Source organism: Schistocerca cancellata, chromosome 8 (assembly GCF_023864275.1).
Source record: "Schistocerca cancellata isolate TAMUIC-IGC-003103 chromosome 8, iqSchCanc2.1, whole genome shotgun sequence".
Classification (NCBI taxonomy): domain Eukaryota; kingdom Metazoa; phylum Arthropoda; class Insecta; order Orthoptera; family Acrididae; genus Schistocerca; species Schistocerca cancellata.
Window position 1 is genome coordinate 85,190,192 of NC_064633.1, and position 17,939 is coordinate 85,208,130.

General features: G+C 41.5%; 1 protein-coding gene across 2 annotated transcripts in view; it reads left to right on the forward strand.

Moving 5' to 3' along the window:
• The window catches only part of LOC126095006 (cytochrome P450 4C1-like), a 196,132-nt gene that overhangs the window by 148,969 nt on the left and 29,224 nt on the right, over positions 1 to 17,939 (forward strand). The window contains exon 7 of one of the 2 annotated variants that reach the window (XM_049909664.1): positions 3,527 to 7,043. The exons of the other annotated variant lie outside the window; for it this stretch is intronic. Within the exon in view, the coding sequence (XP_049765621.1) occupies positions 3,527 to 3,964 (438 nt within the window). The 3' untranslated portion in view covers positions 3,965 to 7,043. Of the gene's footprint in view, positions 1 to 3,526; positions 7,044 to 17,939 lie in introns of those variants that run through there. 2 annotated transcript variants of the gene reach the window in all.

Below are 17,939 nucleotides of genomic sequence, written 5' to 3' on the forward strand. Positions count from 1 at the left end.
GCATAGGCCTCAATTTGAGGAAGAAATTTCTGAGAATGTGCGCTTGGAGCACAGCATTGTCTGGTAGTGAGACATGGACTTTGGGAAAACCGGAACAGAAGAGAATCGAAGCATTTGAGATGTGGTGCTACAGACGAATGTGGATTGATAAGGTAAGGAATAAGGAGGTTCTGCACAGAATCGTTGAGGAAAGGAATATGTGGAAAACACTGGCAAGGAGAAGGAACAGGTTGATAGGACATCTGTTAAGACATCAGGGACTGACTTCCATGGTACTAGAGGGCAAAAACTGTAGAGGAAAACAGAGATTGGACTACATCCAGCAGATAATTGAGGACGTAGGTTGAAAGTGCTACTCTGAGATGAAGAGGTTGGCACAGGAGATAACTTCGTGGCAGGCCGCATCAAACCATTCAGAAGACAGATGACAAGACTTAAAAAAAAAAAAAAATAAAAACAACTTGTCAGAAAGCAGAGAATTTAACTCTCGTCTAGATGTTGTTCATGCTACTGCTGGTGCACACATACATCATTTGTAATGATGTAGCTAAGACTTTAAGCTTTTGTGAGTATTTTACAATTCATCCCATGTTTGTACCATATTTTTATCAATAAATATGGAGTATTGAAATCATATCATTCTTCGTGAAACACCCTGTACTTGCAGCAGCTATAATTGCTTTCAGACACGAATATTGGCCATAATATGAATCTGATGATGACGAATAGCGCTCACTGCTGAGAGGAATATGTGCAACAGAAATGCTGCAGAGAGTTCGTTGTGCATTGTAATTCACTCTAGAGCAGATTATTACACATTATTACAGAAAATTTCTAATGTAGGTAACTGTTACTCAGTTAATGAGATTCGAGTGATGTAAATATACTAATTTATCACAGGTTTTCTGCGTACTGACTCTCCAGCAATAATATTGATCATGTTCGTCATTTGTGTGACTTTGGTTTCAGGATCTGGCATACGTGTGGGCTATTACTATTGATACCTAGTGCGAAATTTCATAAATGCGTTTATTATTTTTTATTTAAAATGTCGTCAGTGGCAGGTGTTTCCAGATTTTTTCTTCTTTATTAATGGGACATAACGTCTGAGTACGTGTTTCACAAGAATTTCCCTCTTTGGCACCGAAGCTGTAAATAAAAGACAAAAGGAGACTGGCAACCATACATACACAGCAACAACGAAACACGTCATGTGTGGCACAGAATCGTTCTAGGAAGGCAACTGATTCGGATGGCCAACAGCACACACCATGGGCAGCTCTGAGGCTGAAGGGAGCAGGGAGCGAGGGGAAGGACGGTCCACCCCCCATCCCTCCCCCTATCGCAACGCATCACTCACATGCATTCGTCTCAGCTACTGCTATAGTAAGCTTCTGCCGAGCAGTCGGCAGCTGCATTGGGCATTTATGCCCACAGAACATCATCGTAATTTAGCGACTGAGTATATACTCGTATTTAACACACCTATAGTAAAAGACTTGTATTACATCCAGTACTAAGGAATTTGTTTACCTGTCCATCTGGTGGTGGAAACACGGTGTAAAACTTGAGATCCTACACTGACGGGAAAAAATTGTAGCTCAAAGAAGGAGTTGTGCGATATAAACCAAAGTTGGTAGGCGTGTTTCTCCATCTGGAATATGACATCTATTAATATTTTGCTCCCGTCGCATAAGTGTGGCACCAGTATTGCCACTATGAGGCTGCAGATCACGTTAACTTTAAATAACGGTCGTGAGAGTTATTTACAGTTACGATTAGACATAGTGAGATGATGATGGTGAAGAATGCCTTTCAGGCGACAGAGATGGCATTGTCAACAGCTCACTGACTTTGAACGAGGTCGAGTAATAGGGTTGCAAGAAGCTCGGTGTTCATCCTGCAATATTGCTTAAAGATTTAGCAGGAATGTAGCCACTGTACATGATTACTAGGAAGGGTGATCACAAGAATGTAGAGTCACAGGAAGTCTGCGCTCCGGGCAGCCATGTGGCACTACTGAGGGGAAAGACCACTGTGTTTGGCGTATGGCTCTGGCATATCACACTGCATCTGCAACAGAAATTTGAGCAGCCGTTGACACCACAAACTCACAACGAACTGTTGGAAATCTTCTATTTCAAGGAGAGCGCCACCCAAGACGCCGTGTAGAACGCATTCCACTGGCCGCAAACCACAATCATTTACGGCTTCTGTTGTGAATTGGCAGGAGCCAATTCACGGAGTTTGGAGGAAGCCGAAAGGCACGCGTTTAAGCTCACGCAGGCTGGCGTGAGGTCTGGAAAATGACAAGGAATTATAGTAGCCAAAAATAGTACATAGCTTCTGGAATACTTAACTTTAATCCATAATTGGAGAACATCGCTCTTGATGATACATAATTACAATCGCAATATAAACTGGTAATGGCGCCTTGCTAGGTCGTAGGAAATGACGTAGCTGAAGGCTATGCTAACTATCGTCTCGGCAAATGAGAGCGTATTTGTCAGTGAACCCTTCCTAGCAAAGTCGGCTGTACAACTGGGGCAAGTGCTAGGACGTCTCTCTAGACCTGCCGTGTGGCGGCGCTCGGTCTGCAATCACTGACAGTGGCGACACGCGGGTCCGACGTATACTAGCGGACCGCGGCCGATTTCAAGGCTACCACCTAGCAAGTGTGGTGTCTGGCGGTGACACCACAACTTCAACGGTGTCAAGCTAGAGTTCGTTGAACAGCAGGGTGGAGGTATGCTGTGTTTTCTGATGAAAGCCGGTTCTGCCTCGGTGCTAGTGATGGCTGTGTGTTGGTTAGAAGGAGCCTGCAACCAACCTGTCAGCAGGCAAGACACACTATACTTGGATTTATGGTCTGAAGTGCGTTTTCGTACGACAGCAGGAGCACTCTCAACGTTATACCATACACCCTGGACTCCAAATATAAGCGTCAAGCGTCAGTCTGATAGTACGACCTGTTGTGCTGCCATTCATGAACAACATTCCAAGACGTGTTTTCCAAAGGGATAATACTCACCCTCATATCGTTGTTGCAGCCCAGCATGGTCTCCAGGCTATCGACAGGTTGCCTTGGTCTGCTCATTTACGAGTTGTGTCTGCAATCGAGCACGTATATGACATCATCCTGCAAAATCTTCAGCGTTATCCACAACCAGCGTTAATCGTTCCTGTATTGACCGACCAAGTACGTCAGGCACGAAATCTCATCCAAAAAATTAAAATTTGGCACCTCCACATACAATGCTTGCATATTTGCATACTTGCATTCAATACTCTGTGCTTCCCATCAGGCTACAGACCATTAAATCTATTATTAATATATCGGCATTTCACATTTGCAATCGCTCATCTCGCGCTTACATTAACCTGTGGTCTTGCAATGTTAATCACTTAAACATATTAAGTACACAAATGTATTCTTGACCTTTCGTTACTCTACATTAATTATTTTTTTGAGCTGCGATTTTTTTTCGATCAGTGTATCTTCAGTCTCTTGTGGTGTGACCTACAGGAGACACTGAGACTGTTCCCAACGGTCCCAATACTTCCTCGGATGGCCACAGAAGACCTCTGGCTGTCTGGAGGGTCCGAACGGAAGGTTTTGGTCCCTGAGGGTACCCTGCTTCTTGTGCTGCCCTTCCTCACACACCGCCTGCCGCAGTTCTTCCAGCACCCACAGCAGTTCGACCCTTCGCGCTTCTTGGAGGACCGCGTCGGCAAGGAGCATGCATGCACCTACCTGCCATTTGGGTTGGGAGCGCGCAGCTGCGTGGGTACCCAATACAGTCGCCTGCAGCTCAAAGTCTACCTGTCAGACATACTGAGGCGCTTCCGCTTCCTGCCATGTAGCCAACGGGAGGACCTGGATGACAGCGCGATCGCCTTCAGCCTAAACCCTGTCAAGCCAATCAGAGTCTCATGCATTCCTGTGGATGGCCGTAACACATAGGACCACCCTTAACATTGGTGATCGTCATATCGGCCAAAGTCCTGAGATGGTTTTCATTCCTGGTCCTGAGAATGTCAACACAGTCTCTGTCAGTGACACTGTCAAATGGAGCACAGTCTCTTGCAAGCGTCTGCATGGTTCCAGCACATTGGGCCACCCTCCTCACGGCTGAAAATTAATATATTCCAGGCCATTATCCTGAGACACTTCAACTTTCTGCTGCACAGCCACTGGGATGACTCATTGGACAATGTGCTCTCCATCAGGCTACAGACCATTAAGTCTAAACAGCTTAATGGCCTGTAGCTTCAATGATATCTTTCACTCTATAGTACATCTGTCTACAAATGCTTCCAAACCTCCTAAATGTCCATACATACCTACAACTATCACCATAGTCATCCACCTCCAGAAAGTGAACTTATAATAACATTAAAATCAAAATGACACACTCTAAATACATTGGGACCTCTAATAAATTGTTGTTTATTGGGCATTCCAATAACTTTAGTTGTAACTGCTCCCAAGATCCTGTATACTGTGAAGTATGATCGATGACAATTTTATCTGCTTGGCTTTGCAGATGTCTGCTAACTTGCAAACATTTTGATTTTTCTGTTTTTGTAAGTTGAATTTTTGGAGCTAGTACTTAGATGGCTGTAGAGATAGTCGCTGGCAGCCTGTAAAAATCTTTTCGGAGATGTAATGTTGTATTGTCGCCAATAAAGAAATATTTAATGGAAAGGATTCCACTGATCTGACCAAAAGCCAAGGGCCTCTGCTGGATTGTAGGACATATGACCACACACCACAGTCCTAGATCTGGAGATCTTCCTCAACATTTTTCTGCGTTGCTTCCGCTTTTCCTCCAAATTGCTGCTACGAGAACCTGGAGAACAATGCAGTCTCTATCAGCCACACACCATCCAGATTTTTAGGCCTCCTACGTGCATCTGCAGGGTTCCAGCATATAGAACCATTCGCTGTAATACTGAATGTCTTTTTGGTAAATATTCCAAAGTAGTTCTGATCTCTCCTGCATGTCTCTGCGCAGGTCCAGCAGCTAAGGACTACCCCTCGCACTGTTGAAACTGAGGGACTTTCTAGGCAATATACTGAGGTGATTTTTCTTGCTGCTGCACACTTCCTGAGAGAACCTTGAGGACAACGACCTCGCCACCTACACACCATTCAGCTGATCAGTCGCCTGCATGCCTCTGCAGGATCACAGCACTGCTGATGATGAATATCCTCCTGGCCAACATCCTGAGGTCGCTGGGAGTACCTGGAGGACAGTCCATTGCCCACCACCCTACACATCATCAAATCGAACAGGTCCTCTTTTGTGTCTGTTCATAATCTCAGCACATAAGACCACCTCCAAGCTACTGAAACTGAAGGTGTTCCAGGTGAACATCATGATGGTGTTTCTGCACAGTGTAGATGCTAGACAAACTTGGGGGACAATATGCTCTCCGTCAGCCAACACATCATCCAATCGATCAGTGTGTGCTCTGAGCCTCAGTAAGGCCCTAGTATGTAGGATTGTTCTCCACACTGCCAGAGATGGAAGTCCTTCTGTTTCATATCCTGAGGCTTTCCCAGTTCCTCCCACACACCTACTGAGAGGACCTGGAGGAAAAGCTCCCCACAAGCCAACATACCATCCAGCTGATCAGAGTTTCCTTCACGTCTGCATGATATTAAATCAAATAGGATCACCTTCCACACAGCTGAAGCTAGTAGTTCTAATATCCTGAGGTTCCCTCGCTTCATTCCACATTCTAGGTGGTTATAATTCAAGTGGAGCTACTCATGGAGCTCTAGTGTGCGCCATGATTATCGTATGGCAGTGAAACATGGTAGATATGCTAACGCCTTAATGAAGAACCAATTTACGCTGGAGAACACATTAGTTCCGATTGTGAGCGCTAGGTCCTGTACACTTTTGTTCAGAGGCATGAGGTCCACGCTGTCATTTGACAAGCCATAACGTCAGTGAATAGTATGGCTATAGAGAAGGGATTGTGAACTATTAGTGAAAGTGTTTTATGTGAATGGCAATCATTACAGTACTGCATTGAGAGAGTCTTCATGAATAAAAGGTCTTAGCAGAGGTCTGACACCATTAAATAGTTCAGATGATAACAATTAAATTCGAAAACATGGCACCTAGAAGAGAAAGGCATCCTGTCCCAGTGAAAGATACTGATGAGTTTGCTGTTGCTGTAACTGACCAAGCAGCATGTGCCCCAGGTAGCTCTAGTGTTCGTTGAATGTAACGAGTATTATCTATCCCATGGCCAACAATATGGAAATTTTTGCGGTCTATTTGACACTGGTACCTGTACAACGTACAAAAGGTGCAGCAACTAAAATCTCATTATCTGCAGCAATGTTCTGAATTTCCTGTTCAGTTTGATGACATGTAGCCAGGCAATATTCTGTGGAGTGGTGAGGCACATTTTACACTACAGGCTACAGTGAATACACAGAAGTGCCGAATTTTGGGAACTGTTAAACTGTGTTGTGCATGAAGAGCCATTATATTCGCCATACTGATTTACTGATCCATTTCATCTACAGCTGGACAATGTGCAAGAAATATTTGGATTTTTATGTCAATATTAACAGTTTTACACATAATATATCTTTGTACATAATAACACACATTAATACATGAATTAATGATGAATACTTAAATAAATGTTGTTACGCTATATACAGAGAGATAAAATACAAATGTTCTTCTGAATAAGACTACATTGGTTTCGCATAGAAAAATTTATTTTTGTAGGTATTCATTTACTGTGTAAAAGCAGTGATCAACCAAGTACGACTTCAATTTAGATTTGAAGTGACCAATGTTTTGTATGTGTTTAATGGTATCTGGTAAGGCATTGTATAACTTGATACTAGGATCGATAAGAACGTTTTGAAATAACTTTGTGTTGGCGCTTTGAACATGTACATCTAATTTTTGTATTGTATCATAGCTGTGTATTGTTTGATTTTGAGTCATGAGTGGTCTTTTTGTATGTACATTTTGCTTTAAATACATTATATTTTCAAGTATATATACACAAGGAAGTGGCAGGATCATTCTTTTTACATGATTTGCGATTATCTACCCCTTTCATTATTCTTATAAATTTTTTTTAAATTTTGGATGTTTTGATGGCATCTCCAGAATATCTCCAGAACATAATTCCATACCAGAGGCGAGAGTGTACAACTGCATAATATACACACTGAAGGGTGTTGTAGCTGGTACAATTTTTTTAATGTATATAACACGAAACAAGAAGTACTTAATTTTTTGTTCATTTGCTCAATATGTGCTTTCCATTTCAAGTTGTCTTGTAGATGAAGTCCAAGAAACTTGGTACAGGCTGTTTTGGCAATTGTCTGTCCATATAGCTCTAGATTGGGTGATATCAGATTTTTTGTTTTTGCTGTGTGTATATAAATAGCTACAGTTTTTCCAGTGTTTATTATTAAGTCATAGTCATCAAAGTTCATGTTAGCCTGTCAGTGGCTTCTCTTATGTTTTTTACAAGAGTTTCTTCTGAGTTTCCTGTAATTAGAACACTCGTGTCATCAGCAAATTGAAATATTTTACTGCTGTCATTGCTTATGTTTAGGTCATTTACACAGAGTAAGAACAGAACACGACCCATTACTGATCCTTGTGGCACTCCATATTTAACAGTCAGTAGCTTGGAATTATATTTCCTAATGACATTATCCATTTCCTGATCTATTTCCACATATTGTTCCCTGTTCTTAAGATAAGAGCTGAGCCAGTTGTTAGCTGTTCCCATAATGCCAAGATTTTCTAGCTTGTGCAGCAATTTGTCATGATTTATGGTGTCAAATGCCTTTGAAAAATGCAAAAATATGCCCATGGTAAGTTTTCTGTTGTCTAATGCTATCAATGCCTCTAATAGAAAGGAGTTAACCGCTGATTTGGTTGAATAGTTTGCTCTAAATCCATGTTGAGATTCTGACAGAATGCTGTTATACTCTAAGAAGTCTGTTAATCTCTTATTGAAAAGCCTTTCTAATACTTTTGAGAAAACAGATAGAAGTGCCAGTGGTCTGTAGTTGGAAATATCATCTTTGTTTCCTTTCTTGTATAATGGCTTTACTTTTGTTATTTTCAAACGTGAAGGAAAAGTTCCTGTAGCAAAAGATAGGTTACATAGGTGAGTAAAGGGCTCAGTGATCAAGTCCCCCCATTTCTTTATAATAAAATCAGGCATATCATCTACGCCTGCAGAGTGTTTCATTTTGAGACATTTTATTGTAATTTGTACTTCTTCTACATTTGTTGGGTACAGAAACATTGATGTGCTTGAGACTTTTTTCCCTGTTACTGTATGGTGTTTTCTATTAGAGGTCTGTTGTAGTAGTTTCACTGTTACATTTATAAAATAGTTATTAAAATATTAGCTACTTCCTGTGGGTTATTAATGTTTCCCAAGCCAGCCTTTAACACTATATTATTAACTCTATTTTTCTAAGATTTGGTTTCTTTCTTTACAACTTGCCAGATTGCTTTGGTTCTGTTTGAAGCATCTTCTATGTATTTGCCATTGTCTTGTTTCTTTGCCTCCTTTATTATTTTATTTAAGATAGATTTACATTTTTTAAAGTAACTATCAAACTCCTGAGTTGTGTTGTAGCTTCTTGCAATATTGTGAAGGTACTGTTTTCTAGCACATGATTTCCTTATACCACTAGTAATCCACTTGTTGCTTTTAGTGGTTTGGGTTGTTTTGGCTTTCAATGGAAAAGCAAGATCAAAATAATATTCAAAAATATTCATGAATGCCTGAAACTTATCAGAAATATTTTCTGTGCTATACACTAGCTCCCATGATTCTTGTTGGAGATAACTCTGGAATGTTTGTACTGCAGTATTACTGAAAGTTCTGCCCATGTGTGTAGTCTTCCTCATATAATTATAGGATGGATTAGTGTTTACACAAAAGCTTAGAGCCTGTGCATAATGGTCTGCCAGTCCAGCTTTAATTACAACTGATTTATATTTTGTTTTGGAGATAATTATTATTTGGTCTATAGTAGTGCTAGAATGATTCATTTCACGTGTAGGAGAGTGGATTGTAATCTCCAAATTATTGGCTGTTAATATGTTCATCAGCTCATATTTTGAATTGCTTCGCTTATTAAAGTCTGCATTTAGGTCTCCACATATAAGAACTGTTTTTCAATTTGTTACTACTTTATTTAGTAAAGTATCAAGCCGAGTGTTGAATTTTTTAGGCGGGTATCTGGAGATCTATATAAACATATTACAATTAACTTGAAAGCTGGAATTTCTATGCCTAATATTTCAAAATCTTTCTCAGTGTTTAAGGATTCAACATTGTCTAAGTTATTGAATTTGATATCTTTCTTTATGTATATACAGTTCCCTCCATGTGTAAACTGATTTCTACAAGTTTGTGCTGCTAACAAATAATCCGTTATTTTCACTGTCTTTAAATTATTTTCTTTCAGCCAATGTTCAGTTAAGCAGAGTATATTAACATATCTGAGTTCACTCGGCAGCAAGATTTCCAGCTCTCTTACTTTATTCCTAAGTCACTATATTCTAATGAAGAAGAGTGACCAGGTGAGATTTTAGGTTTGTTCTGATTGTACTTGGTTGACCACTTACCTTTATTCCTGAATTTAAATTGTGTGGGCAATCTTCATCATCATCTTGAAGCGTGAGTTGGTTTTTTCCATTGGTCATAAGAAAATGTCCTGATGGTGAAAATGGGCAATTCTCCATCTGTTTGGTCATTTTACTTGTGTAGTCGATGTTGAGGTGGTTTCTGTTTCTTCTGCAAGGACTGCTACTGGAAGTGGTGTTGATAGGTGCACTAGTTATCCTAATTTAGTGGATGACGTGGTCGCCTTACTTTTCTTCTCACTGGAATTGCTGAAATTCCTCCTGTTGCTGGGGTGGTACTAGTTGATTGTTGGTGTTCACTGATACATGTACAATTAGATGTCCTTGGTGACAATTTTGAGACTGGATCTGCTGATGTCCTTAGTGGGTTTCCTCTGGGTACTGCTTCTGGTTTCCAGTGCCCAGTTCTTCTTGTTGTATCTTGAATATCTTTGGGTGTGGAACTTGGTTCAGTTGCTTTTTATTGGGTTAGATGCTTTTGTCAGTATCATAGCCTGGTTAAGTCGATGGTAGTTTTGTTTCGCTGTGTCTTCTTTGAGTGATGAAGATGTAGTACAGTTCTTTTTTGCGGCTCCTCGTTTATCTTTCATAACTATCGAGTTGGATAAGTCCGTTTTTGCTGCTGATTTTTCTTGTGTTTTAATTGTCATGTTTGCTGAAAGGTCTTCACATTGTATATATTCACACGGTATTTGCAGATTGGCACCTACTGTCCATGCTTTGTATAATCGCTTCTACTGAGGAATGTATTAACGTCCAATACCATTACATGCTCATAATTTTTTGCAGTGCTCATTGAGAATTCGTTTGCAGCATAGATTCTGTTGTTCAGTTTTGGTACATCGTATCTGTACGGAATTGTGCACATGATAACTTTTGTGTGGATTGTCTTATGAAGAGAATCTGTTAAGGCACGTTTGAAATCCTGAAATTTCTTTAGGATGTCGTTTGTCCCACCTAGAATGATTCCACTGTCAGTTTTCGTATATTCTTTCGTCTTCCCGTCTATGTTACAAACCACGTCCTTTAACTGTGCGTTAGGTTTTATAACAGAAGAGATGTAGTGTTTTTGATTTTGAGAACTGATCATAATTTTTGCACAGTGACGGCCATGACTGTCAGAAATAATTAATACGTTCTGTCTCTTGTTTTCACTGTGTATCATTTTTTTGTGGCACTGGTCGATCGCTTTTTTTACAGTTTTCATTTGTATTAACGCTGTTCATTTTATCAGGGCACTTCATAACACAAGTATTTTTGCTTCTGATCCATTCATTCTGCTTTCCTTACTCACTGTTTACAGTTTTTGTAGGTTTGGTTTTGATTGGTGCACTCGATTTCAGATAACCTAACAGTTCAGTATTTTCATTTCGAAGTTTCGTTAGATCATTCTTTAAAGTGTTAATCGCTGCTTGCATACTTATGGTGCACTCTTTTAAATGTTCAATATCTGCTACACATTTTTACATGGCATATTTTCACTTTCAACGGCTGTATTTCCGTGTGGTAGAACATTGCGCACATCACACTCGTGAGCCATTTTATTTGACTTCATATACGTACCAGTAGTTCACTATTTCTAGACCGAATTTCCGGACACTTGAGTTATAATATAACGCACATTGCATTTACAATTGCAGTATTCACTGATTTTTACGTATGTCGTACATCTTTCGTTCAATTTCCATTTATATTTGTAGAGCTGACACACTCGCAGTTTACACTTCCCGCCATTGTGTGAAATATGTCTGTATTCTCCATGAGTTCTTCTTTGAAGAGAACACAGCCAGAGGGCTGTCAGGTGTACTGTGACGTCTGCAAGTTGTCTAAACCTCCTTGAACAGGTGATTTCTGTTTTGGAAGAGCGCAACTGCATGGTAATCACTGTTTTCATGCAAGATGAGGCAACACCTCATGTCCATTGCCCAGTGAAAGATCAACTTAATGCAACCTTCCACGAATGTGTGATACCTAGAGGTTCTCCTGATGCATGGCTTGCAAGATCACGTGATCTGATTCCATGTGACTTTTGGCTCTGGGGATATCTAAAAGAAGACATTCGGTCTCTACCTGATCTGAAGGTCAGTACGCAAAACACATTCTCCAGATTGCAACGGAACTGTTGCGAGCAACTGCTGATCCCGTCGTTTTATGGATGCAGCATCTCGTCGACATATTATGTTAGTGGCATTTTATAATAAAATCAACATTAAGCATTTCTGACTTGTTTCACATGTTCTGCCCACGTTCCGTTCCAAATCCATTACGTAGAAAAACATTTCTATACGTCTCTCTTGCATTCACTGCGCCAGATTTGCATCTGATGGCCAGAATTGGAACTAATTTTTTTCCCAGCGTAAATCGGTTTCGTATTAGCGCATTAGAGTATCTATCAAGTCTCGTTCCCATACGATATTAACAGCCCACAACTGACTTCTGTCATTAGCTGCACTGTAATTATGACTATGCGGCAGCTGCCAAGAGAACCTGGAGCAAGCACAGTGTGCTCTTATCCAGCTGTGCAGCATCTCCCCCCCCCCCCTCCCCCCCCCCCCCCCCCCTGTGTCTCTCCAATGGCCTCCAACAGCCCATTTGTAGAGCTGGCCACCAAACATCTGCGCATTTCCTAGGCAATTGTTGTGCATCTTCCTGAATCAGAAAGTTGTGTCAAGAACCATACCCAATGAACACTCGATGCAAAATGTGTAGCTACTCTCAGTTTTCAACTAGTGTTACACATGGAGTGCATAGCAAAGTTGCAATGCTTTGTCGTGCTTTGCACCACTGCCAATCGCTGCCCTAGTCACGCTGTTCAGTGTTCAGCCCCCACCAGACATATCATCTCTGCTGTCCACTGTCCAGTTTCTGCTGCTAAATGGAAAGTGGACAGGGATGGCAGTTAAGGTATTAAGACTGTATGTCATTCGAGCTAAATGCCACACTAAAAGGTATAGCTAGTTAGTTACTTTCATTTTCCATCGATCATTTGGAATGAGACATTTTACAAGTGCATCGTAAATTAATTTGTGAATATGGTCGCATGCTGAACATTTATATACTGATACACGGATAAGAGTCAGTGACTTCTACCCGCAGTTCCTTTACTCATTACAATAATAGAAATTCTTGTATAGAATAGGACGAATTGTTAAAGAGAAACTTCTTCAGTCTGTTTTCAAATTTTACTTTCTTGTCTGTCAGACGTTTTATGCCCCTAAGTAAGTTATCAAAGTTTTAGTTGTAGCACTGTGCACTCCTTATTCTGCCAAGGACGACGTTAATATGGAGTAATTAATGTAATTTTCCCTTTTGGCATTGTTATTGTGTACGTCTTTATTCCTCTTAAACTGCAGTGTGTTGTTTACAACAAACTTCATGAGGGAATAAATATACTGTGAAGCAGTAGTCAGAATGCCCAACTCCTTAAAAAGATATCAACAAAATGGTCGTGGGTGAACACCACATGTTATTCTTACAGCACGTTTTTGAGTAATGAAGACTTTCTTTCTTAAAGATGAGGTACTCTAGAACATTATTCCACATGACATTATTGAATCAAAATGTGCAAAATATTTCAGTTTACTGATTTGTCTCTCTCAAAGATTTGCAACCATTCTAAGTGCAAATGTGGCCGAACTGAGTTGTTTTAGGAGTTCCAAAATGTATTTTTTCCAGTTCAAATTCTCATCAACATGATCAATTAAGAATTTTTTTCCACCCTATTAATTATTTCCTTATCATGTTTTACACTTGTCATAAGTGTAGTACCCCTAGACGTGTATAAATGAATATGTTGTGACTTTTTAAAATTGATGGTGAGACCATTCGCAGAAAACCAGTCAGTTATACTTTTAATAACATTGTTTACCATTTGTTCAGTTTCTGTATGTATGCTTGTAATGATTACAATACCAATGTCATCCATAAAAAGAACTAACTCTGCTTTTTGTGTATTAGACGATAGAGCGCTTACATAAGTGAGGAACAATAGTAGATGTCAGATTTTGATGAATCCCATGCATGATTTTTCCCCAGTCAGACTAATGTCCCCAGACGACATTGATTGAGTTACTAAGTACAACTCTTTCATTTAATTTGGTCAGAATTAACATTAGCTATTGTTTGCCTATATAATCAATCCCTCAAAACTTCCATCTGTTTAGGATAATACTATGAGTCACACAGTCAAATACCGTAGACAGGTCGCAGAAAATAACATCCGACGCTGTTTCACTATTTGAGGCTTGTACTACTAATTGCTTATACTGAATTACCCATTTACTATTCTCATATGCTTTCTATATCTCTCCGTCCTCTGTCTGCGACGTTGGCGTGTATATATGAACTACTGTTGTCTGTGTTGGTTGCTGTTCTCATGAGAATCAGCAGTAGACCAACGCCGACAACGGTAGATGCTGACGTCGCAAGCACAGGATAAAGATATAGCGAAAGTATATGAGGATACTGAATGGCTAATTGAGTAGGTAAAGGGAGATGAAAATCTAGTAATCATGGGGGATTGGAATTCAGTTGTAAAGGAGGGTGTAGAAGAAAAGAGTATGGGAGAAAGAATCACTGAATAAAGTAGTGGGATATGGACATACTAGGAATGAAGAAATACGCCAGAAGTTCCCCGAGGCTCTAGACACTGTGATACTCATTAGCTCAGTGAGCAGTTCAGTTGAAGAGGAATGAATATCTCTAGAAAGGGAGATCACAGAAGTTGGAAAGAAAACCGTAGATACAAAGCAGGTAACTGTGAAGAAACCATGGGTAACAGGAGAAATAATTCAGTTGATCGATGAAAGAAGAAAATACAAAAATGTTCAAGGAAATGAATGTGTACTAAAATACAAATCACTAAGGAGTGAAATAAACAGGAACTGCTGGGAAGCTAAGGCGAAATGGCTACTTGAGAAATGTTAATAAATCGAAAAAGAAATGATTGTTGGATGGACTGACTCAGCATATACACTCCTGGAAATGTAAAAAAGAACACATTGAAACCGGTGTGTCAGACCCACCATACTTGCTCCGGACACTGCGAGAGGGCTGTACAAGCAATGATCACACGCACGGCACAGCGGACACACCAGGAACCGCGGTGTTGGCCGTCGAATGGCGCTAGCTGCGCAGCATTTGTGCACCGCCGCCGTCAGTGTCAGCCAGTTTGCCGTGGCATACGGAGCTCCATCGCAGTCTTTAACACTGGTAGCATGCCGCGACAGCGTGGACGTGAACCGTATGTGCAGTTGACGGACTTTGAGCGAGGGCGTATAGTGGGCATGCGGGAGGCCGGGTGGACGTACCGCCGAATTGCTCAACACGTGGGGCGTGAGGTCTCCACAGTACATCGATGTTGTCGCCAGTGGTCGGCGGAAGGTGCACGTGCCCGTCGACCTGGGACCGGACCGCAGCGACGCACGGATGCACGCCAAGACCGTAGGATCCTACGCAGTGCCGTAGGGGACCGCACCGCCACTTCCCAGCAAATTAGGGACACTGTTGCTCCTGGGGTATCGGCGAGGACCATTCGCAACCGTCTCCATGAAGCTGGGCTACGGTCCCGCACACCGTTAGGCCGTCTTCCGCTCACGCCCCAACATCGTGCAGCCCGCCTCCAGTGGTGTCGCGACAGGCGTGAATGGAGGGACGAATGGAGACGTGTCGTCTTCAGCGATGAGAGTCGCTTCTGCCTTGGTGCCAATGATGGTCGTATGCGTGTTTGGCGCCGTGCAGGTGAGCGCCACAATCAGGACTGCATACGACCGAGGCACACAGGGCCAACACCCGGCATCATGGTGTGGGGAGCGATCTCCTACACTGGCCGTACACCACTGGTGATCGTCGAGGGGACACTGAATAGTGCACGGTACATCCAAACCGTCATCGAACCCATCGTTCTACCATTCCTAGACCGGCAAGGGAACTTGGTGTTTCAACAGGACAATGCACGTCCGCATGTATCCCGTGCCACCCAACGTGCTCTAGAAGGTGTAAGTCAACTACCCTGGCCAGCAAGATCTCCGGATCTGTCCCCCATTGAGCATGTTTGGGACTGGATGAAGCGTCGTCTCACGCGGTCTGCACGTCCAGCACGAACGCTGGTCCAACTGAGGCGCCAGGTGGAAATGACATGGCAAGCCGTTCCACAGGACTACATCCAGCATCTCTACGATCGTCTCCATGGGAGAATAGCAGCCTGCATTGCTGCGAAAGGTGGATATACACTGTACTAGTGCCGACATTGTGCATGCTCTGTCGCCTGTGTCTATGTGCCTGTGGTTCTGTCAGTGTGATCATGTGATGTATCTGACCCCAGGAATGTGTCAATAAAGTTTCCCCTTCCTGGGACAATGAATTCACGGTGTTCTTATTTCAATTTCCAGGAGTGTAGAAAAGTCAAAACAACCTTCGGTAAAATTAAAAGGAATGGTAGTAATACTACTAGTGCAATGGGAAATCCACTGTTAAATGCAGAGGAGAGAGTGGATGCGTGGAAAGACTACTCTGAAGGCCTCTCTACGAGTGTGAAGACTTGTCAATCAGCTTAAGCAGCTCACGCATCCAATTTGGTGACACGAATAATGTGCAGAGGAATACATAAGAAAACGGAGGATCAGTTAGACGACGATCAGTTTGGCTTTAGGGATGACGATCAGTTTGGGTTTATGGAAGGTAAAGGCATCAGAGAAGCGGTTCTGACTCAGTGGTTGATAATGAGAGGAAGCCTGAATAAAAATCTGGTTACGCCCATAGTATTTGTCGATCTGGAGAAAGCATTCTACAGTTTAAGATAGTGCAAGATATTCGAAATTCTGAGAAAAATAGGGGTAAGTTATAGGGAAAGACAGATTTTATACAATACGTACAACAAACAAGAGAGAACAGTAGGAACGGAAGAACAAGAACTAAGTGCTCGGATTAAAAAGGGTGTAAGGCAGGGACGTAGTCTTTTGCCCCTACTGTTAAATCTGTACATCGTAGAAGCAATGACAGAAATGAAAGAAAGATTCAAGAGTGGAATTAAAATTCAAGGTGAAAGGATATCAATGACAAAATTCGCTGATGACTTTCCTATCGTCAGTGACAGTGAACGAGATATTATGGATCTGTTGAATGGAATGAACACTGTAATGAGTGAGTCGAAGAAAGACGAAAGTAATGAGACGCAGCAGAAATGAAAATAGCGAGAAGCTTAACATCAGAATTGGAGATCACGAAGTAGACGAAGTTTGGGAATTTCGCGACCTAGTCAGCAAAATAACCCATGGAGCACGGAGTAAGGATGACATAAAAAGCAGACTAGCTCTGGCAAAAAGGCATTCCTGGCCAATAGAAGTCTTCTAGCATCTAACATACGTCTTAATTTGAGGGAGCAATTTCCGAGAATGTACGTTTGGAGCACAGCATTGTACGGTAATGAGACATGGACAGTGAGAAAACCGGAACAGAAAAGAATCGCAGCATTTGAGATGTGGTGCTACACAAGAATGTTGAAATTTAGGTGAACTGATATGATAAAGAATGAGAGGGTTCTCCGTAAATTTACGAGGAAAGGAATGTGTCTAAAAAACTGACAAGATGATAGGACAGGATGATAGGACATCTTTCAAGACCTCACGGAATAACTTCCATGGTGCTAGAGGGCACTGTAGAGGGTAAAAGCTGTAGAGGAGGACAGTTATTGGCAAATAACTCAGGATGTAGGTTGCACTTGCTACTCTGAGGTAAAAAGGTTGGCACAGCAGAAGAATTCGTAGCGGTCTGCATCAAATCAAATCTGACAGAAGACTAAAAAAAGGGCGGGGGGAGGGGGGGGGGGAATTTGGTGAGTGAAAATATAAATTGCATTCTCCATAGAACAACTCTTTTGAAATCCAGACTATGGTTTGCTGAGGATATTATTGTCGCTCAGGTGAGATGCTATTCTAGAATACATAACCTTTTCAAATATTTTGCAAATTGGTGTCAGCAGTGAAAACTGGTCGGTAGTTACTGACGTCTCTCCTGTCACGTAACTTGTGCAGTGGTTTAACAACAGCATGTTTCAGACCCTCTGCAAAAATTTAGTTAGTCTCGCATTTCAGACAAGACCAGACTTCTTATAAGGTAACAAATCTTTAAAACTCTATAGAAAACACCATCAGATCCGGATAAGCTTTTATTTTAGATAGAACATATAACTTTCTTAATTGCAGAAGGAGAAGTTCGTAATACATTCATAGTATTGACTTTTATGAGAGTTGATTTTTAAACACACTGAGGGGA